We start from the raw sequence: 16057 nt of genomic DNA on the forward strand, positions 1-16057 counted from the left end.
ATCACCTCAGGAGAGAGCGACAGGAGAAGATGGCTTTAAGAAAAGCACTGAAGTGAGGTAAAATTAGTGAGGTAATCTCTTCAAGTTGTCAGTGGACATAAGGCAGCTATATGTAAATGTAAGAGGTGGCAAGTTAAAGTGTGTGTGTGTGCGTCCTCGCAAAGAGAAGGGTTTTAAGTCGGGGCGTCTTACTTTGATCTTTCCTACTTCTCTGTCCCACCTCTCCCCCCTCTGTACTTCTTTTTCTTTTTTTACCTCCTTGTAAGAAAATCAAGGCCTATTAACCCTAATCTCACTTAATGGCATCTACCTCTCCTTTTGTCCCAGGCGATGGGCAACAGACTCCTTCCATTCAGCCTCTCGCCCTCTTTCACGCGCCTGGCCGGACTAATCCCCTTTTGCAGTGGGGCTGATTATTCCTCGTATTTTATCATTATTCTTATGATTATAATCTGCATTCTCATTCACGCACCCCTATCCACAAGATGGAATTGCTTTTCCCTCCTTTCACGGCTTTCACCATGCCCTGAGATTGAAAGAATTGCTTCTTTTTTTTCAACCGCCCAGTCTTCGGAGGGGTGGATGTCAGAGTTTGGGTGCTGGAGAGGGTGTTGTTTGTAATTTAGGTAAGTGAACTCCTTTGGTGGAAACACATTTTCCGGGCGTTTGAATATGCTGTTCACAGAGAGTAATGAATGGCGCCACACCGGCCCGTGTAAACGCATTTACCCCGACAAGCAGAGAACGAGGGAGTGGATTAAAGATGGTGAGGCTGGAGAAAGAGTGTGGGCTAATTATTATGGGGCTGCCGGGTTTGATGTGGGGTTTGTTTGGGGAGTTGAATGGGTTGGGTTCAGGGAAGGCTGGGGTGAAAGAAAGGCTCCGTCCTTGTGCTGCAAAAGGGGTGCACAATTAATTATTTCAATCCGTTCGGATGCAGCCGAGCACACACACACACATGCATACGCTTACTATGACAGAGAATGAGATGAAAAAACAGGAAATGTGCTGAGAGATGAACTTTTGCACTAGTTTCAAACAACAGACGCACACACACTCTTTCGGTACAACAAGTTTAATTCCTAGGAAAGACAAAAGGAGAGAAAAACAATTTTAAAAATTCAGTTAGCTAATGCATATTTGCACATTCAAGTTTATACCACTTGAAATGTTACAAATGTACAAATGTACAAACGTGGAAATGAACATTAACCAAAATTTAATGAATGCTGTAAAAGTTGTGCTCAGCATTCGTTTATTATACAGTCAAATAAAAAAAAAACACCTTCAACATTTCTCAAATAATCACAGTTTATTCGCTATAGAAAATGGTAATAAAAATATGACAAGAACTCAAGTGTTAAACTGTGTTAGAACAAATTCATCTTGATAATCACAAATTAATTACAGTCGAACCTAAATTTATTCAGACACCTTCAAAATTTCACAGTTTGTTTAGAAATGGTATTAAAATATGATAAGAACCTAAGAGTTAAACTATGCCAAATTCATCTTGATAATGTCATATAACTTTGATATAAAGGTATGTAACAAAACATGGTCAGGTCAAGGTGTCAAATCAAATTTTTGGTCCCAAATTGTTTTTTTTTATCAATTTTACCGGTAGTCCACTGTATGAAGAATTTTGGGGTATATGTCATACTTTTTTGCTATCCTCACTTACATAAAAGAATGATAGTGCCCTGCACCAACTAGTAAAAAAAATATCAAAAATTATATCTTGTGTCTGAATAATTTTTGATTTGATTGTACTTCATTTTTTAAAATCATGTGACTTTCGTTCTTCTGTTGAACATAAAAATGTATTTATTTGTGCTCCACCAAAGAAAGCAGGTTTGTAAACGTCATGATAGTGAGAAAAAGATGACTGAATTTTAGTTTTTGGGTGAACTATTCCTAAGGTTAACAAATTAAACCTGTAAAGTGCTACCAAAAATTCACTCAGACACCCTTCACACAGATTTAAAAACTGCTTGTTGAATTGTAATTTTTTTAAACTTTCTACAACTCCTGTGGGAATCATTTTGGGAAACGTGTGGCGGGATTAACATGCACCACCCGTGGGGTCCGACACACCCCACACTGGCACACCGTGCTCTCCGACATGCTGCCTGGCCCCCATGCCAAGGGCTCCTCCAGGCTCCCCTGAGACAGAAGAGAGCACTTTGCTGCACCCATTTGCTGCTCAGGAGGGGAAAGCAGAAGCTGTCCTGGCCCGGTAAGAAACGGCCACCCCCCTGTCAGCAGCAGACACGGTACAGTCCCGCTAACGCCCATCCCGATGCTGACCTCGCCCAGCAGACGCCTCATCTCCTGCAAGGAGGAGCCTAGAAGCAGGATGTAGTTACGGGCCAGCACCAGTGTGGAGATCTTAGACAGGCGCCGTCCAGTCGGAGGGGCTCCAGGAGGGAGGTAAGGGTGCTGCAGTGCTCCACCTACACCGGTGGGAGAAGAGTAGGGCACCATGACCTCCCGTAAAGCATCCATGGCCACGTTGAGGTCCTGCATTCTCTTTCTCTCACGGCTGTTGATCTTTCTCCGTAGCTCCTGTTGCTCCTCCACACTAAGCTCACGAGGGGGTTTCGAAGATCTGAGAGGCCCCTGAATAGCCCCAGCGTTTGAGCCTGGACCTCCTGCTCCCGTTACCCGTACCATTCTTGGCATGAGTTGCTGCAAAGAGCTCTCACCCTGCTCTCTGCACCTAAAACCAGGCACAGCCTGCATTCTGAAAGACAGTATTAAAACAACACATGTAAGACAATTGAATCAAATAGAAAAGATTGCAGGAATTTACAGAATGTGTTGAAATGATTCTTCATTATTTATTCACAATCACGTCATTCCAAATGTTTCCATATGAAGTTTGACTTTCTTCTATGGGATGTATTTTGGGAAATGTCCTTACAATCAAACTCAAGTGGGGTCCAAAACAACTTTAGACCCATCTGACTTTAACTGCATGGAAACACCTTCAAAATATCATCCTTTGTATTTCACAGAAGAAAGAACAACATGAACAGAACATCACTGGAACAACACAAGACTGAGTAAATATGGCACCATTTTCATTTTTGGGTGATCTCCTTAAAAGCTCAAATACTTTACCTTCAAGCTCTTGGTCCACACACTCCAGAACTTCTTCCAGGGATTCTTTGAGCAACAATAAAGCAGTTCACTTCTTTAAGTCCATTTTCACCTAGTCATGAGTTAATCTTCCTTAAAACAGTAATGGTTAAATGTTAAATGCTCAATTAGAGGTTGTTTGCTCTTTTGTCCACGTAGTTGTCCTTCATGGAGATCTTTAAACTGTGGCTAACTAACACACTCACTCCCTAACCATTCGAAGAATATGAGAGAAGTACTGCTGTAATGAGCTAATGAGTTACTCTTTCACTCTCTCTCTCTTTTTCTGCTCCTGACGCCCCCTCATCTGCCCTCCATGCTAATGATTTGATCATCATTTCCAATGGTTGAAAACCCTGATCATGAGCACATGGCGCACGTTTAATGAATGGGATTGAAAATGTCTTTATTTCTGCTTATATCAATGCAATACTGTGATACTTTCTTGCATGCGTGGGATATATTGAATGAGAAGGCAAATGAACAAACAGAAGGCCTAATGATTCTCGTCACAGGTGGCGCACCGGACATACCCAGGGTAGGACTGATTGCAAAACATACAAACGGTGTAATTATCTCTTTTCCCAAACTATTGACACACTTTCATTTAGCCTCCCTGGAAACGTGAGAGGAAGGAAGAGACGTAAACAGAAAGCATGTTGTTCACGTTGAGAGCAGGAGGTGAGAACATAGAATCTCCTGTTCGTCTGGCAGGGGTGAGAGGAGGGTAAGAAGGTGGCGGCACCCGGTCCCGGTGAATGGTATCATGGCATCCATGCGCACATACTCGTAGGCTCAGACAGGAAAGAGAATTTAAAGAGCAATGGCAACGCCAGGCACCTGCAGGGCAACAGAACACAACCTGCCAGTGTGTTGGGGTGCGTGGAAGTGTGTGTGCCTCTAGCTGACCTATAAAAGACAGCCTGTGATGGATTAGAGCTGGGATGTTCGTCAGCTGTACGTTTGTGAACGTGTGTGTGAAAAGAAACGGCGACAGAAAGGAGGGAGGGCGAGAAGAGAGGGCCGAAAGGGACACCTGCTCTGACACAGAGACAGAGAGAAGAGATGAAAAAGAGAGGGAAAGAAAGAACCTGGTGTCCACCCGCAACACCGCCCCCCTCCCGCTCTCTCCGTCCTTCCTTCCAGCTTGTGGGGGGCTGAATGGGGTGGCGCGGTGCCGGGGGGCTCACATCCGTACCCCCTGCCCCCAGCACCCATTGCCTCCGTGGGTTTCATGGCGAGGCTGGATCGGGTCAGGGACCGGTGGAGCCAGGCAGAGGGGGGAGATGAGGGCTGTCTTTGTGGGGGTCAGAGTGTGCTCCGTCTGGGCCAAGCCGGCGAGCTTGGGCTGGGTCTCTGGAGCTGCACCTGGGGGCTCAATCAGCTCATTCACACCAAGCCTGTTTCCTGTGGTTACCAGTAAAACGCCTGGCTGAGGTGGTGTTCGCTTGGCACCGCTGGGGTTCCCATCTCTGAGACACACATGCTAACACACACATGCACGATAACTTCCAGAATAATTTTTTTTTGATAATTTACTCACCCCCATCCCATCCAAGATGTCCATGTCTTTCTTTCTTCAGTAGAAAAGAAATTAAGGTTTTTGAGGAAAACATTTCAGGATTTTTCTCCATATAGTGGACTTTCATGGGACCAAACGAGTTGAACGTCCAAACTGTAGATTCAATGCAGCTTCAAAGGGCTCTACACGATCCCAGCCCAGGAACAAGGGTGTTCAAAACAATAGGTCAATTTCAAAAAATAAAAATTTGTATACTTGGACGTGGCGTAGGCAGAAGTACCGACCCAGTGTTTACAATGCAAACATGCAAAGAAAGTTAAAAGCCCCTTACAAAAAAATTAAATGTTGAACGATTTTGAAATTGGAAGAAAAAATAAGAGTTTTTCACCCTACCCTACCTTCTTGAACTTGAATACACAGATGAAGAGCTAACCCTGCATAATATTTTCAACGTGATTATGTAATGCATCAAATCGTACATACACATTGTAGAGCTAATGCAACACGAGCATTTGTTGTTAAAAAGTATAGAATTGTTTTGTTTGTTTTTTCTTAGAAAATGGCAGATCGTTTCGCTAGATGAGACACTTATTCCTCAGCTAGGATTGTGTAGAGCCCTTTGAGGTTGCACTGAAACTGCAGTTAAGGAAAGGAAAGGAAAGGAAAGGAAAGGAAAGGAAAGGAAAGGAAAGGAAAGGAAAGGAAAGGAAAGGAAAGGATCCCCACTCCCAGTAGAAACTTTGGGGGCAGCCGTGAATCTGATCCCCCAACTGCTCCCTGGGTGCTGCAGCAATAGCAATATGGCTGCCCACTGCTCTGGGTGTGTGTGTGTGCATGTTTGATCACTTCTCACTACTGTGTGTGTACACTTGGATGGGTTAAATGCAGAGCACAAATTCCAAGTATGGGTCACCATACTTGGCCACACGTCATGTCCTTTCCTTTCCTTTTTTTATTCTGGAAGTGAACTAATCCTTTAATGCAATCTTATTATAAAAAAAAAGTGTTTCAAATGCCCTCATGAAATATTATTATGTTTATATTATATTATTATTATTACAATTATATTAATATGTGTGGATTGCTGTAAACTACAAACATATTTTCTGTTCACTGAGGGATGAATCAAAATTACTGAGTGCCCATGGATCCATAACAAAATGTAAAAGGTGTTTAAAAATTTAAGGCCATAAAAATAAAAATAAAAAGATTTTGCATAGTATAAAAAAGTCTTAAATGTGGTTGTACATGAAAATCAACAATAATTTAGTGTGTAAAGTGTATGGCAATAAAATGTTTTACTTTTTTATTTCTATTAATTAATGTTTTTTATATTGATTTATAACTGCTGTTAAATATATATAGCCCTAATCTCCATTAAAGGGTTACTCCACCCCCAAATGAAAATTTTGTCATTAACCACTTACCCTAATGTCGTTCTAAACCCGTAAAAGCTTTGTTCGTCTTCGGATCACAAATTAAGATATTTGTGATGCATTCTGACAGCTCTCTGGCCCTCCTATAGACAGCAATGTAACTAACACGTTCAACATCCAGAAACTTAGCATGGAGATCGGTGAAATAATCCATGTGACATCAGGGGTTCAACCGCAATTTTATGAAGCTATGAGAATATTTTTTGTACGCAAAGAAAACGACTTGAATAACGACTTTATTCAACAATTCGTCTCCTCCGCATCACCTTAGTGCCATTTTGGAGAGTATCTACTGAACGCAAACAGCATATGCTGTTTTGTGTCTGCTGCGCCATGCAGATATGTTTTCTATGTTTATTTACACTTTGATTTGAAGTCAGAGAGCTGTCAGAATGCATAAAAATAGCTGAATTTGTGTTCCCAAGAAGAGCTAAGCTTTTACGCATTTGGAGCAACATAGGGGTAATTGATTAATGACAAAAAAATGTATTTTGGGATGCAGTAACTCTTTAATATCAAAGCAATTGATGTAGTGTTAAAACCTTCACTACATGAATCTTTAAAAAAAAAAATGTAATTGTTTGCATTTTGCTTAAAATGTTGTAAAATTTATTCTCTTAAACATGCAGATAACCTGAGGAATATGTCAAATAGGTAATACTGGCTTCAGCCCCAGTCACTTTCATTGTATGAAAAAGAGATGCCAGGACATTCTGGAAAACAGCTGCTTTTGTGTTTCTCAGAAAATCACACCCATTTGGAACAATGTGAGGGTAAATAAATGATCGATCCTTAGGCCTTTCTGTCATTAAAAAAAAGTTACTGTCTTACAAAAGGAATATTATTGACCACCCATTTTGCAACAAATTCCTCAATCCATTTCCTTATTCCTTGAGTTTATGTGAAGGACAACAAGAATACGGCAGCACAAAGACAAAACGTGACAAAGACAAAATCTGTGCACCAGTGGAAATACAATGCCTCTCTGACAGACACCTGAGCTTAATTACCCAGAAGCAAAACCACAAACAACAAGGAAACATTGGGCATAAAGAAGTTGGACTACCTGTGCTAACTTTGACAGCTTGCACTGCTAACTGTTTTTCATGATGTGGAAGGTCACAACACAAGCTGATGCAAAAAATCAGTAACATTGAAACGGAGAAGGTCTGCTTCCATATTCATTACCAGACCATGGACGCCGAGAAACGTCTGCTAAATGCCGAGCGTGATATTTCAACCGCCGGCTGGCCAGCCCTTCGCCAGCTTGTGCCCGTACTGCACGTACTGCGGAGCTGTCTCGCACACCAACAAACCTGCATAAAGAAAAGTTCTAATGAGAAATTAACAGATGTCACAACTTTATTCTCTCTTTCTCTCCCCTGGAGGGAAGCAGGTGTGGAGGGCGAGACTGGAGGGCCTCAAACTCCGTCAGACGATTCGCGTTCACTTTTTACGAATGCATATCTGGTGGAGATGCTGCAAAAAAGTTGACGTGGGGGAGGTGAGCTGTCTGGAGCTTCAGAGCGCTGCGAACCCTGCTTGACGTGTTGCTCTGGGCCGGCGGCCATGGATATGAGAAGATTACAAGCTGTTAATAGGGCGGAACCAATGAGCTGAAGGCTGGGTATTGTGACTCCCAGCATGCTCTGGGAAAGGTTGGCCTGGACAGAACGGTTGGCTTCTCAGATGGATGAGACGAGGCGAAGAGTCACCCCATGGGCCTTTTGTCAAGTCGTCCGAAGAACAGTTGACACAACAGATTCAAAATCATACACAGTCGCTGACGTCCAGAGAGTGCTGGAGATCGTTCTTTAAACACACGCTCCGAAGCGATCCTGCTGAGGACACACTGATTATAGCTGTCACGGGCTACTCAGTGCCAGCTGCCGTGTGTGTCACATTTCACTAATAAGAGCACTCACTTTGACACGTCACATTGAACATATGCATTGCAGAATGCCGTGCCAAAAGGCTTCATGCAAAAAAAAATGTAAAGCTTTTGTGAGGCAGAATTCCATTTCATGCTCTTTAAACTTTTCTCCACCTTTTTGTTGATCTCTTTAAAGCACTGATTTATGAATAAATGCAAAGACCGTTGAGTTTTGTCAGCTCGCTTCATCATTCATTTCTTTATTGATTTTGACATGTAAATTGTGGGAGTGAAATGACTATTTCTAGGACAATTCCCGCCCAGAGTCTTTTTGCTTTCTACGAACACTTTTGTATCTCTTATCCACAACATTGCAAGGCTTCTGATTTATACACTGATTCAGGTAGTATTAATTTTTGTGTATTGTGCAAAATTGAGAATTAAAATTTGGCTCCCTTTCAGTTCATGGGTATTTATTTAAATTGAATTGGCCACAGTGCCCGTGTCATAACACCAAAGACTTTGAGAAGCCCCTCACAACAATCATATATGGCCAATCTGATATTCTTCACTATTAAAAATAAAGGTTCTTTATTGGCATTGAAGGTTCCATGAAGAACCTTGAACATCCATGGAACCTTTCAAATGCAGAAAAGGTTCTTTATAGCTGAAAAAGGTTTTTTAGATTTTTAAAATGTTCTTCAAAATGGTTCTTTTAAGAAATGTTCACTGAAAGGTTCTTTGGGGAACCAAAAATGGTTCTTCTATGGCATCACTGAAAAAAAAAAATTAGACAGACAGACAGATGTATATTAGATAGATAGACAGAACATTTTGATGAGTGTTGACAGATGATTTTCTGCTTGTTCAGATAGTATACTTCAGAGGTCTAACAGCACTCATCAAAATGATTGAGACAGACAGACAGACAGTGACCTATTATGTAAAGATCACTTTTATAAGGTGTTTGAACACACTTCTGTGGCTGTAGTGTGTGAAAACAGCCAGCCTATAATGGTAAAAATCCACCCACTAATTTTTTTTTATCCAAATAAATCATAAACAGTCTTTCAGAACAAGCAATTTCTGATTCTCCCTACAAACACATCATTGTAGGGGAAAAGTCCTGCCCATCTGTGACAATCTCTGCCCTATTAGCAAGTGTTGTGTTTTCTGATGCACCAACAAACACAGAAGTTTCCATAGACTCCCTCCATGTGAGCCACTGAGGACACTGTGGTTATGTCATTATTGAAGGAAATGTCCCATAAAAAATCGGTAGAGTTCCCTGTATGTTTAGGGATCAATACCAATGCTTTGTGCGCAAATGTCGGCTCCACACAAAGTAAGACATGCGTTTGTTTTCCAAATTGCCTTTCTGAAAGCACTTCTTGGCACTCTGTAAGGATAATGTTGCTAAAGCTACCACTGCCTCTGCTTGTTTTCACTGATGCTGCCTTCACATGATACCAGAATGATTGTAAACAGGAATGTGGTGGTTAAAAATTGCATATGAAAACAATGTAAAGTCGACCGCTTGATTTGTTGAGCTCATATTCACAAGCAGAGCTTAAGAAGTGTGTAAAAGTATGTGATGGCCGTTATTTTTATTGCACAGTGCTCCTCGTCTGTGTAATTCATAAACGCGTATTTATTATGCACAGTACAATCGACTGTGAAAATTGATTACTGACTTTTAAACTGAGTGTGTTTTCTGTAAAGATAATAATAGGCTTGTACTGATAGTGGAATGTTTATTTGCAAAGACCAGCACTGAAGCATGAGCTCTTGAAGCTCTGCCCTCTTCCCCAGGAGCACCAGCTCATTTGCCTTTACAAAAATAATGTGTTTTGGCTTATACCCTAAAAGTGGCAATTTTAAGAAGCTATAAAAAAATATCTCTAGGGTATTTTGATCAGAATCAATACTGCTATAACAAGGTTGAGAACTTAAAGCGGCAGATGAACGTGTGCTTAGTATAAACAGACAATATTGTCCGTTGGTGTGAATGCTAATATAACTAGCTTTATAGTTATCCCGGTTGAAAAAAACAGCATATGCTGGTAGGTAGGTTTTGATGCTGGGATGCTGGTTAGGGTAGGTTTTGATGCTGGTTTAAGCTGGTCCTTAGTTGGTTTATGCTGGTCCTTAGATGGTTTATGCTAGTCCTTAGCTGGTCATGTTGCTGGTCAAGGACCAGCATAAACCCAAAAATTGGTTTGGTCCCCTGCAGTGTTGAAGACATGGTTTCAGCCTTGGGCTACACGCCAAAGAAAGTAGAAATTTATGGATTTAATTGGATTAAATACAAGCAATTCATTCTGGAAAATGAGATCTTCGTCTAGTGAACCAGGCCATTCTTTTAAATAAAAAATAAAAAGTGATGATTTAAAATAAAAAGTATACAGCTTTTGTCAGATTTTAGTGGTGCAATTTGAGCATTATAATAAACAATTTTGATAATTTGATGTTTTTTTCAATTAAATGAAGTCAATAGTTAGCCTGGGCCACTACCAAGATGGCTGCCAAGTGAACACATTTGCTTAAAAAAAAAAAAAAAGTTTTTACAGTGTATATAGGTTACATGAATTTATTGTTCCCTATATGGTAAAAAAAAAACAATCAAACAAAAAGTAATCAACTGGTATCTAAATGATGAAAGTATTGAGACAGAAAATGTATTTATGCTGCATAATTTATAATGCATGTTCAGTGTAGTTCTTGCTCACTTTCCATTATGAATTGTCCAGCAGTTTGACTAAAAAACTAGAAATTAAAATGTTAAAAATGTCGGACTTTAGTAGGGATTTCATTAAGTTATTGAAATTAAGCATTATAAACAGTTATTGAGATTTCAGTCTTTTTTTTCATTCAAGTCGATAGCTAGTGATCACCAAGATGGGCTCATTTGCTTTAAAAAAGAGTGAACTTCCCATCCAGAAGGAAAAGTGAAGGCTGATGGTCTATGATAGATGAGCTGACAGCACATTAAGTTTGAGGAAAAGACAAGGAACAACTCACTGACTAGCTGAACAGGCAACAAGACAACACGAAAAGGAACAAGCCAGACACACACATGCACAAAAAAAAGTCAGAAACCGAAACACACACGCCCACAGTCAAGATCACAGGCTAAAGGGCAGAAAGTCACTAGTGGTACAAAGGTTACAGGAACAAAAAATTAAGCAGCCAAAGATGTCCTAAACTCATGATGAAGGCAACAAGTCTTTGAGATGCTCCATTGTTTGATAATAGCATGCGTACAGAGTAAATGAGCTAATTTAGCTTTCCGGTGTTGAATGTTAACTATAGTGCCGGTCTGCCCTCCATTCAGGCAGCACAGGGCTGATGAAGGATGGATTCTCAGACACTTGTCAAGGCGGCTGAAAATGAGTGAAGATAAATGAGAGAAAAGAAGAGTCAGGCGACCCATGCAAACTGAGAGCGGAACACCTCTATCACCCAACCATCCATCAACCACCCTGACACATGCACACACAACACACACACTATCTAAATGCAGCAATACAGAGCATGAATGTGAAAGCGTGTGTGTGACAACAGAAGTGGGCAGAGAAAGTTGCTTGCTCACTCCTTAAATTTGCTAATATAATTTTGTGCTGTAGAAGGACAGGGAATGAGAGTGTGTTCCCAGTGGATTGAAGCAGAGAGACATATGCCAGAACAGGATCAGATTGCAGGACAAAGTCGTTTAGAGTTTATCGGGTACACACATACACACACACACACACACAGAGAGTTTTTTTGAAAGGACACTGCTCATAAGATCATTTCTCTGAAAAGGTTCAGCTGGACAGCAACAAAGCCACAAACAAAAGGTCCAGCAGCAACAACCCTCATTGGCCTGCGGAGCTCCCATGGTGCTCTTTGATGTTAAGTTGTCCTGGCCCTGTCCTCTTTTCACAGCGCATCCACACTCGGCCAGTCATGAATATCCAAGAGTTCAGCCCCTTACAGGATTATCCCTTCTTTCTTTAACCGCTCAAACATTCCTAATGCACATCTTTCTGTCTATCTTACACTCCTTTGACTCTCTTTTCTTTCTCTTGGTTTCTCTGCTCCATCTGTCTTAGTCTCTTTCAGTAAACACATTGACTCTTTCAGTAAACACATTGATCCACCATGTATGAGAGTGCACTGGCTTTAAAATCATAGACTTGTAGGTGTGCACAGCACCCCCTGCAAACAAGCACACAGACATGCATACATGCTGTCTCGCTCACTCTTACTCCCAAAGGCCCAATAGCACTAGTTATAACAGAGACAGTTTGAAAAATTGATGTTTCTTTTTTCTGAATTGTTTCTTTTTGTTTTGTTTTTGTTGTGTGTGTTTTTTTTTTTTCTTTTTGTTTGCCGCACTCTAATATTTATTTTTTTATTATTATTATTTTTTAGTTTAGTTTAGTGTAGTATAGGTTTGGTTTTTACTTTGCTTTGGCTTTTTTATATTTTCGTTTGCCAAACTAATTTTTAGTTTAGCTTAGGTTTTTTGTTGTTGTTGTTGTTGTTTTGTTTGGTTTAGTTTAGTTTGGTTTTTTGAAATGTTTGTTTGAAATGTCTATTTTTTATATTTTTTTAAAGTTTAGTTTAGTTTAGTTTTTTGTTTGTTTGTTTGTTTGTTTAAACAAAGTTTTTGTTTGTTTATTTTTTATTTTTTTTGTTTGTTTGTTTTGGGGTTTTTTAGTTTTTTGTTTAGTTTAGGTTTGGTTTTTATTTTGCGTTGGTTTTTTTTATATTTTTGTTGGTACACTAATTTTTTTGTTTTGCTTAATTTAGTTTAGTTTAGTTTAGGTTTGTTTTTTGTTTGGTTGGTTGGTTTGCCTCTCTCTCTCTCTCTCTCTCTCTCTCTCTATATATATATATATGAATAAATTTTTACTTTACTTTATTTTACTTTACTTTTGTTTTGTTTTGTTTTATGTTTTTTGTTGTTGTTGTTTGGTTTGGTTTTTTGATACTTTTGTTTGCCACACTCTAAACTTTTAGTTTAGTTTTTTTTGCTTAGTTTTGCTTTGTTTTTGTTTGTGTGTGTGTGTTTTTAGTTTAGCTTAGTTTTTTTTGTTTTGTTTTGTTTGTTTTTTTGTTTTTTTTAATATTTCTGTTTGCCACACTCTAATTGTTAGTTTAGTATAGTTTTTGTTTTTGTTTTGTTTGATATTTTTGTTTGCCACACTCTAATTTTTTTAATTGAGTTTAGCTTTTGTTTTGTTTGGTTTTATGTTTTTGTTTTGATTTTGTGTTGGTTTGGATTTGTTTGTTTGTTGTTTTGGTTCAGCTATTTTTAGTTTTTAGTTTTTAGTTTAGTTTAGGTTGTTTTGTTTTTTTTGTTTGGGGTTTTTGTTTTGTTACGAGCGGTATGGGTTCAGTCTATTAGGTAAATGTGTTGAGTTATGATGTCATATCAGTGTGATACTAATGTTTACATTCTTTTTGTATTTCACATACAGGCACTGCAAAATACAAAAAAAAAAAAAAAAAAAAAAAAAAAAGATGTGGTAACAGCTAAATTAATTGTTTTTTTTCCCAAGTCAAAAATTGTATTTATTTATTTATTTTCACCAAAAAGAAAGAAGTTAGAAATAGTTCCTTAGCATAACAATTGCAGGTCTGATAAATAATTTGCATTTTTTTTCTTTTCTATCTTGTTCCATCAACAAAAAAAAAAAAAAAAAAAAAAAAAAGAAAAGGAAAGAAAGGAAAGAAAGAAAATGTAATAATAATAAATTGGAAGATAAACCACAAATTAACTGAGAAATATTTATGCAGAAGAATGTATCAGCTTTTTCCACTCAATTTATTTATTTTTTTACTCACTTTCCTTTGCATGATTGATTATTAATGAAATCCTCACAAGACACTTAATGAATCCAACAAACTAAAATCTAGAATAATACAATGTATTTTACATAGAGATGTTCTTGACTCCATGGGGTGTGTTACATAAGGCTGAACAGATGATGGAGGGTGAGATAAACACTCATCCCAGGGGAGGTGTGGTCTCATATGGCCACTGTATGGGTTCCCCAAATCATCCGTCTGCTCCTCCTCTAAAATGCACTTCTTGGAATGATTATGTGATAAATGACTGACACTCACTATAACGATGACGGATCAATGAAACTGAGAGGCCAAAAAACACATTTTAGGATTGAAGGTGACAGAGTGGATAACTTTACTTCTCTCCCCCCATCTCTCTTTCTTGTTACTTTCTATTGTCCCACACTGCTACAGATGCACTTCATTTATTTGTTTATTTTGGTTCTTCTTTTTTCCACATTATTTGTGTTTTTCCACCACCTTTGATGCATCTCTTCAATCCTCTCGCTCTAATCCTTTGGGCTAACAAGGCCCGGTGTTTGCGTCTGAATGGCCCAACATCTGTGCTGAATCAGAGGATTTAAGAATGGTTTAAGATCTGAGTTTAAAACCACCACACACACATAAATATTAAACACTAAACCCAATCTGTGAAAATGTTATGCATGAGGCTGCTGTACTTCGGATAAATGTTAGCTTTACCTATTGAAAAAGGTTTCATTTACAACCTACTTTTTCTAACAGTAGCAAACATTATTATATTATATGATGCAACAGATTATTTGCATTATATAATGTAATTAAAGTACACTTGAAATTGGCACTTTTAGTTCTATTACTTGATTTGTTAGTTAAGGCCTATTAGTGTCTGTAAATATGTGTCAGTAAGTCAGTGAGTGAGAGGAGACCTTCGTTAAGGTGGACTGTGTTCAGTGTCTCTGCGGGGGAGGTGCTGCTCTGATTAATTTGGAAACGTGATAGCGTGTAATTCTCATTACCTTTCGGAGTAATTGCATTTTACACGGAGCAAATGGGCGAGGCGGCTGAAAATTACTAACAAGCAGATGTTAGTGAAGGAAGACAAGACATCAGCAGTCTGTTTGCTTTCACGGAGCTCAATCTGGGGTCGAAATTACTGTTACACTTACTGCTACTGGGTGAATGTGTACTGAAACTTTTTCATTGAAACTTTAAAAAACTTCCGTAAAGATTTGTTGATAAGCCATTTTTGTTTAATTTAAACTACTCACTTAGCATGCGATATTAAACTCCCCGAAATGCATCTAGGATAAATCGGCAAATAAAAAACGTAAATGAAACAGTAAATAAATAAACTTCTGTAATCTTCTATAATAATCAGTTAACGTTTATCCATATAAAATAAAAAATGACCCTCTTTGTGGTACAAAATTAATGTAACGAATTATAATATAATATAATGAATTTTAAAACAGACAGACAAATAAACAAGTGGCAAATATGAATATTCAGAAGCCAGCTTCACTCCATATCGTTCCAGCTCAAAAATCCCTTGGAAAACATTGCAACAGAAAGAGCAATCTGCCATCCAGCTGCTGGCGTTTAGTTATGTATTCCACCTAATACTCCTTTATTTATTCCCTCCATCTCGCAGCTCCTTTTTTTTTTCTTTTGGTGCATATTTTGTGTAGTGCAAGACTTCAAATGCGTTTCCTGCATTCTAAATAAACGATCCCCTCCTTGAAGCTTAAAAACATGAAGGTTATCTCATTTTTTCCAGAATGAAGTGGATGTGCTTCATAAAAGTTAATAAGAAAATGTACAAGGTCTCGTTTGGAAAGCTGCCCAAAGCAACAGAATCATTGGCTGACAGGTAAGGGTGTTCACAGGTGACACACAAGTGAAGAAATGAATGCGAGTTCCAGAGCTTGATGTCACCTAGACCTGCCAAATTACGGGAAAAGTCACTGGCACGTTCATTATATCATAAATAACTTGTTTTCTATATCTGACATCGACTGGAATTTATATTTTATCTCAGACTTAATCAATGACTAGCCTACAGTTCAACATCACCGGGTTAGGATCAACAATTTTGTCATTTTACGCAATACGCAATAGTGGTATTTAAGTGCGCAAAAGTTGAGCAAAAATTCGTTTAACTGCGTTGATTAGAATGAGCAATACATTAATTTCTTTCTCTCTGTTTTTGTTCATTAAAAAAATTGGTATTCAGTCGCAGCTTAGTTTAATTAAATATTTATA

At 38.8% G+C, this 16057-nt stretch overlaps 1 protein-coding gene across 1 annotated transcript; it reads right to left on the minus strand.

The window, feature by feature from the left end:
• Positions 1-1092: 1092 nt before the first annotated feature.
• olig1 (oligodendrocyte transcription factor 1) lies at positions 1093-3374 on the minus strand. Its single transcript, XM_051119441.1, has 2 exons — positions 3127-3374; positions 1093-2746 (listed from the first exon to the last, which is right to left on the minus strand). The coding sequence occupies exon 2, from the start codon at positions 2743-2745 to the stop codon at positions 2041-2043; it is 705 nt and encodes a 234-aa protein (XP_050975398.1). The 5' UTR covers position 2746; positions 3127-3374; the 3' UTR covers positions 1093-2040.
• Positions 3375-16057: the final 12683 nt, after the last annotated feature.

This window comes from Labeo rohita, chromosome 9 (assembly GCF_022985175.1).
Source record: "Labeo rohita strain BAU-BD-2019 chromosome 9, IGBB_LRoh.1.0, whole genome shotgun sequence".
Classification (NCBI taxonomy): Eukaryota; Metazoa; Chordata; class Actinopteri; order Cypriniformes; family Cyprinidae; genus Labeo; species Labeo rohita.

Excerpts from the sequence above, each read along its gene's own strand:
- olig1 (XM_051119441.1), bottom strand. The coding sequence starts at position 2,745 with ATGCAGGCTGTGCCTGGTTTTAGGTGCAGAGAGCAGGGTGAGAGCTCT.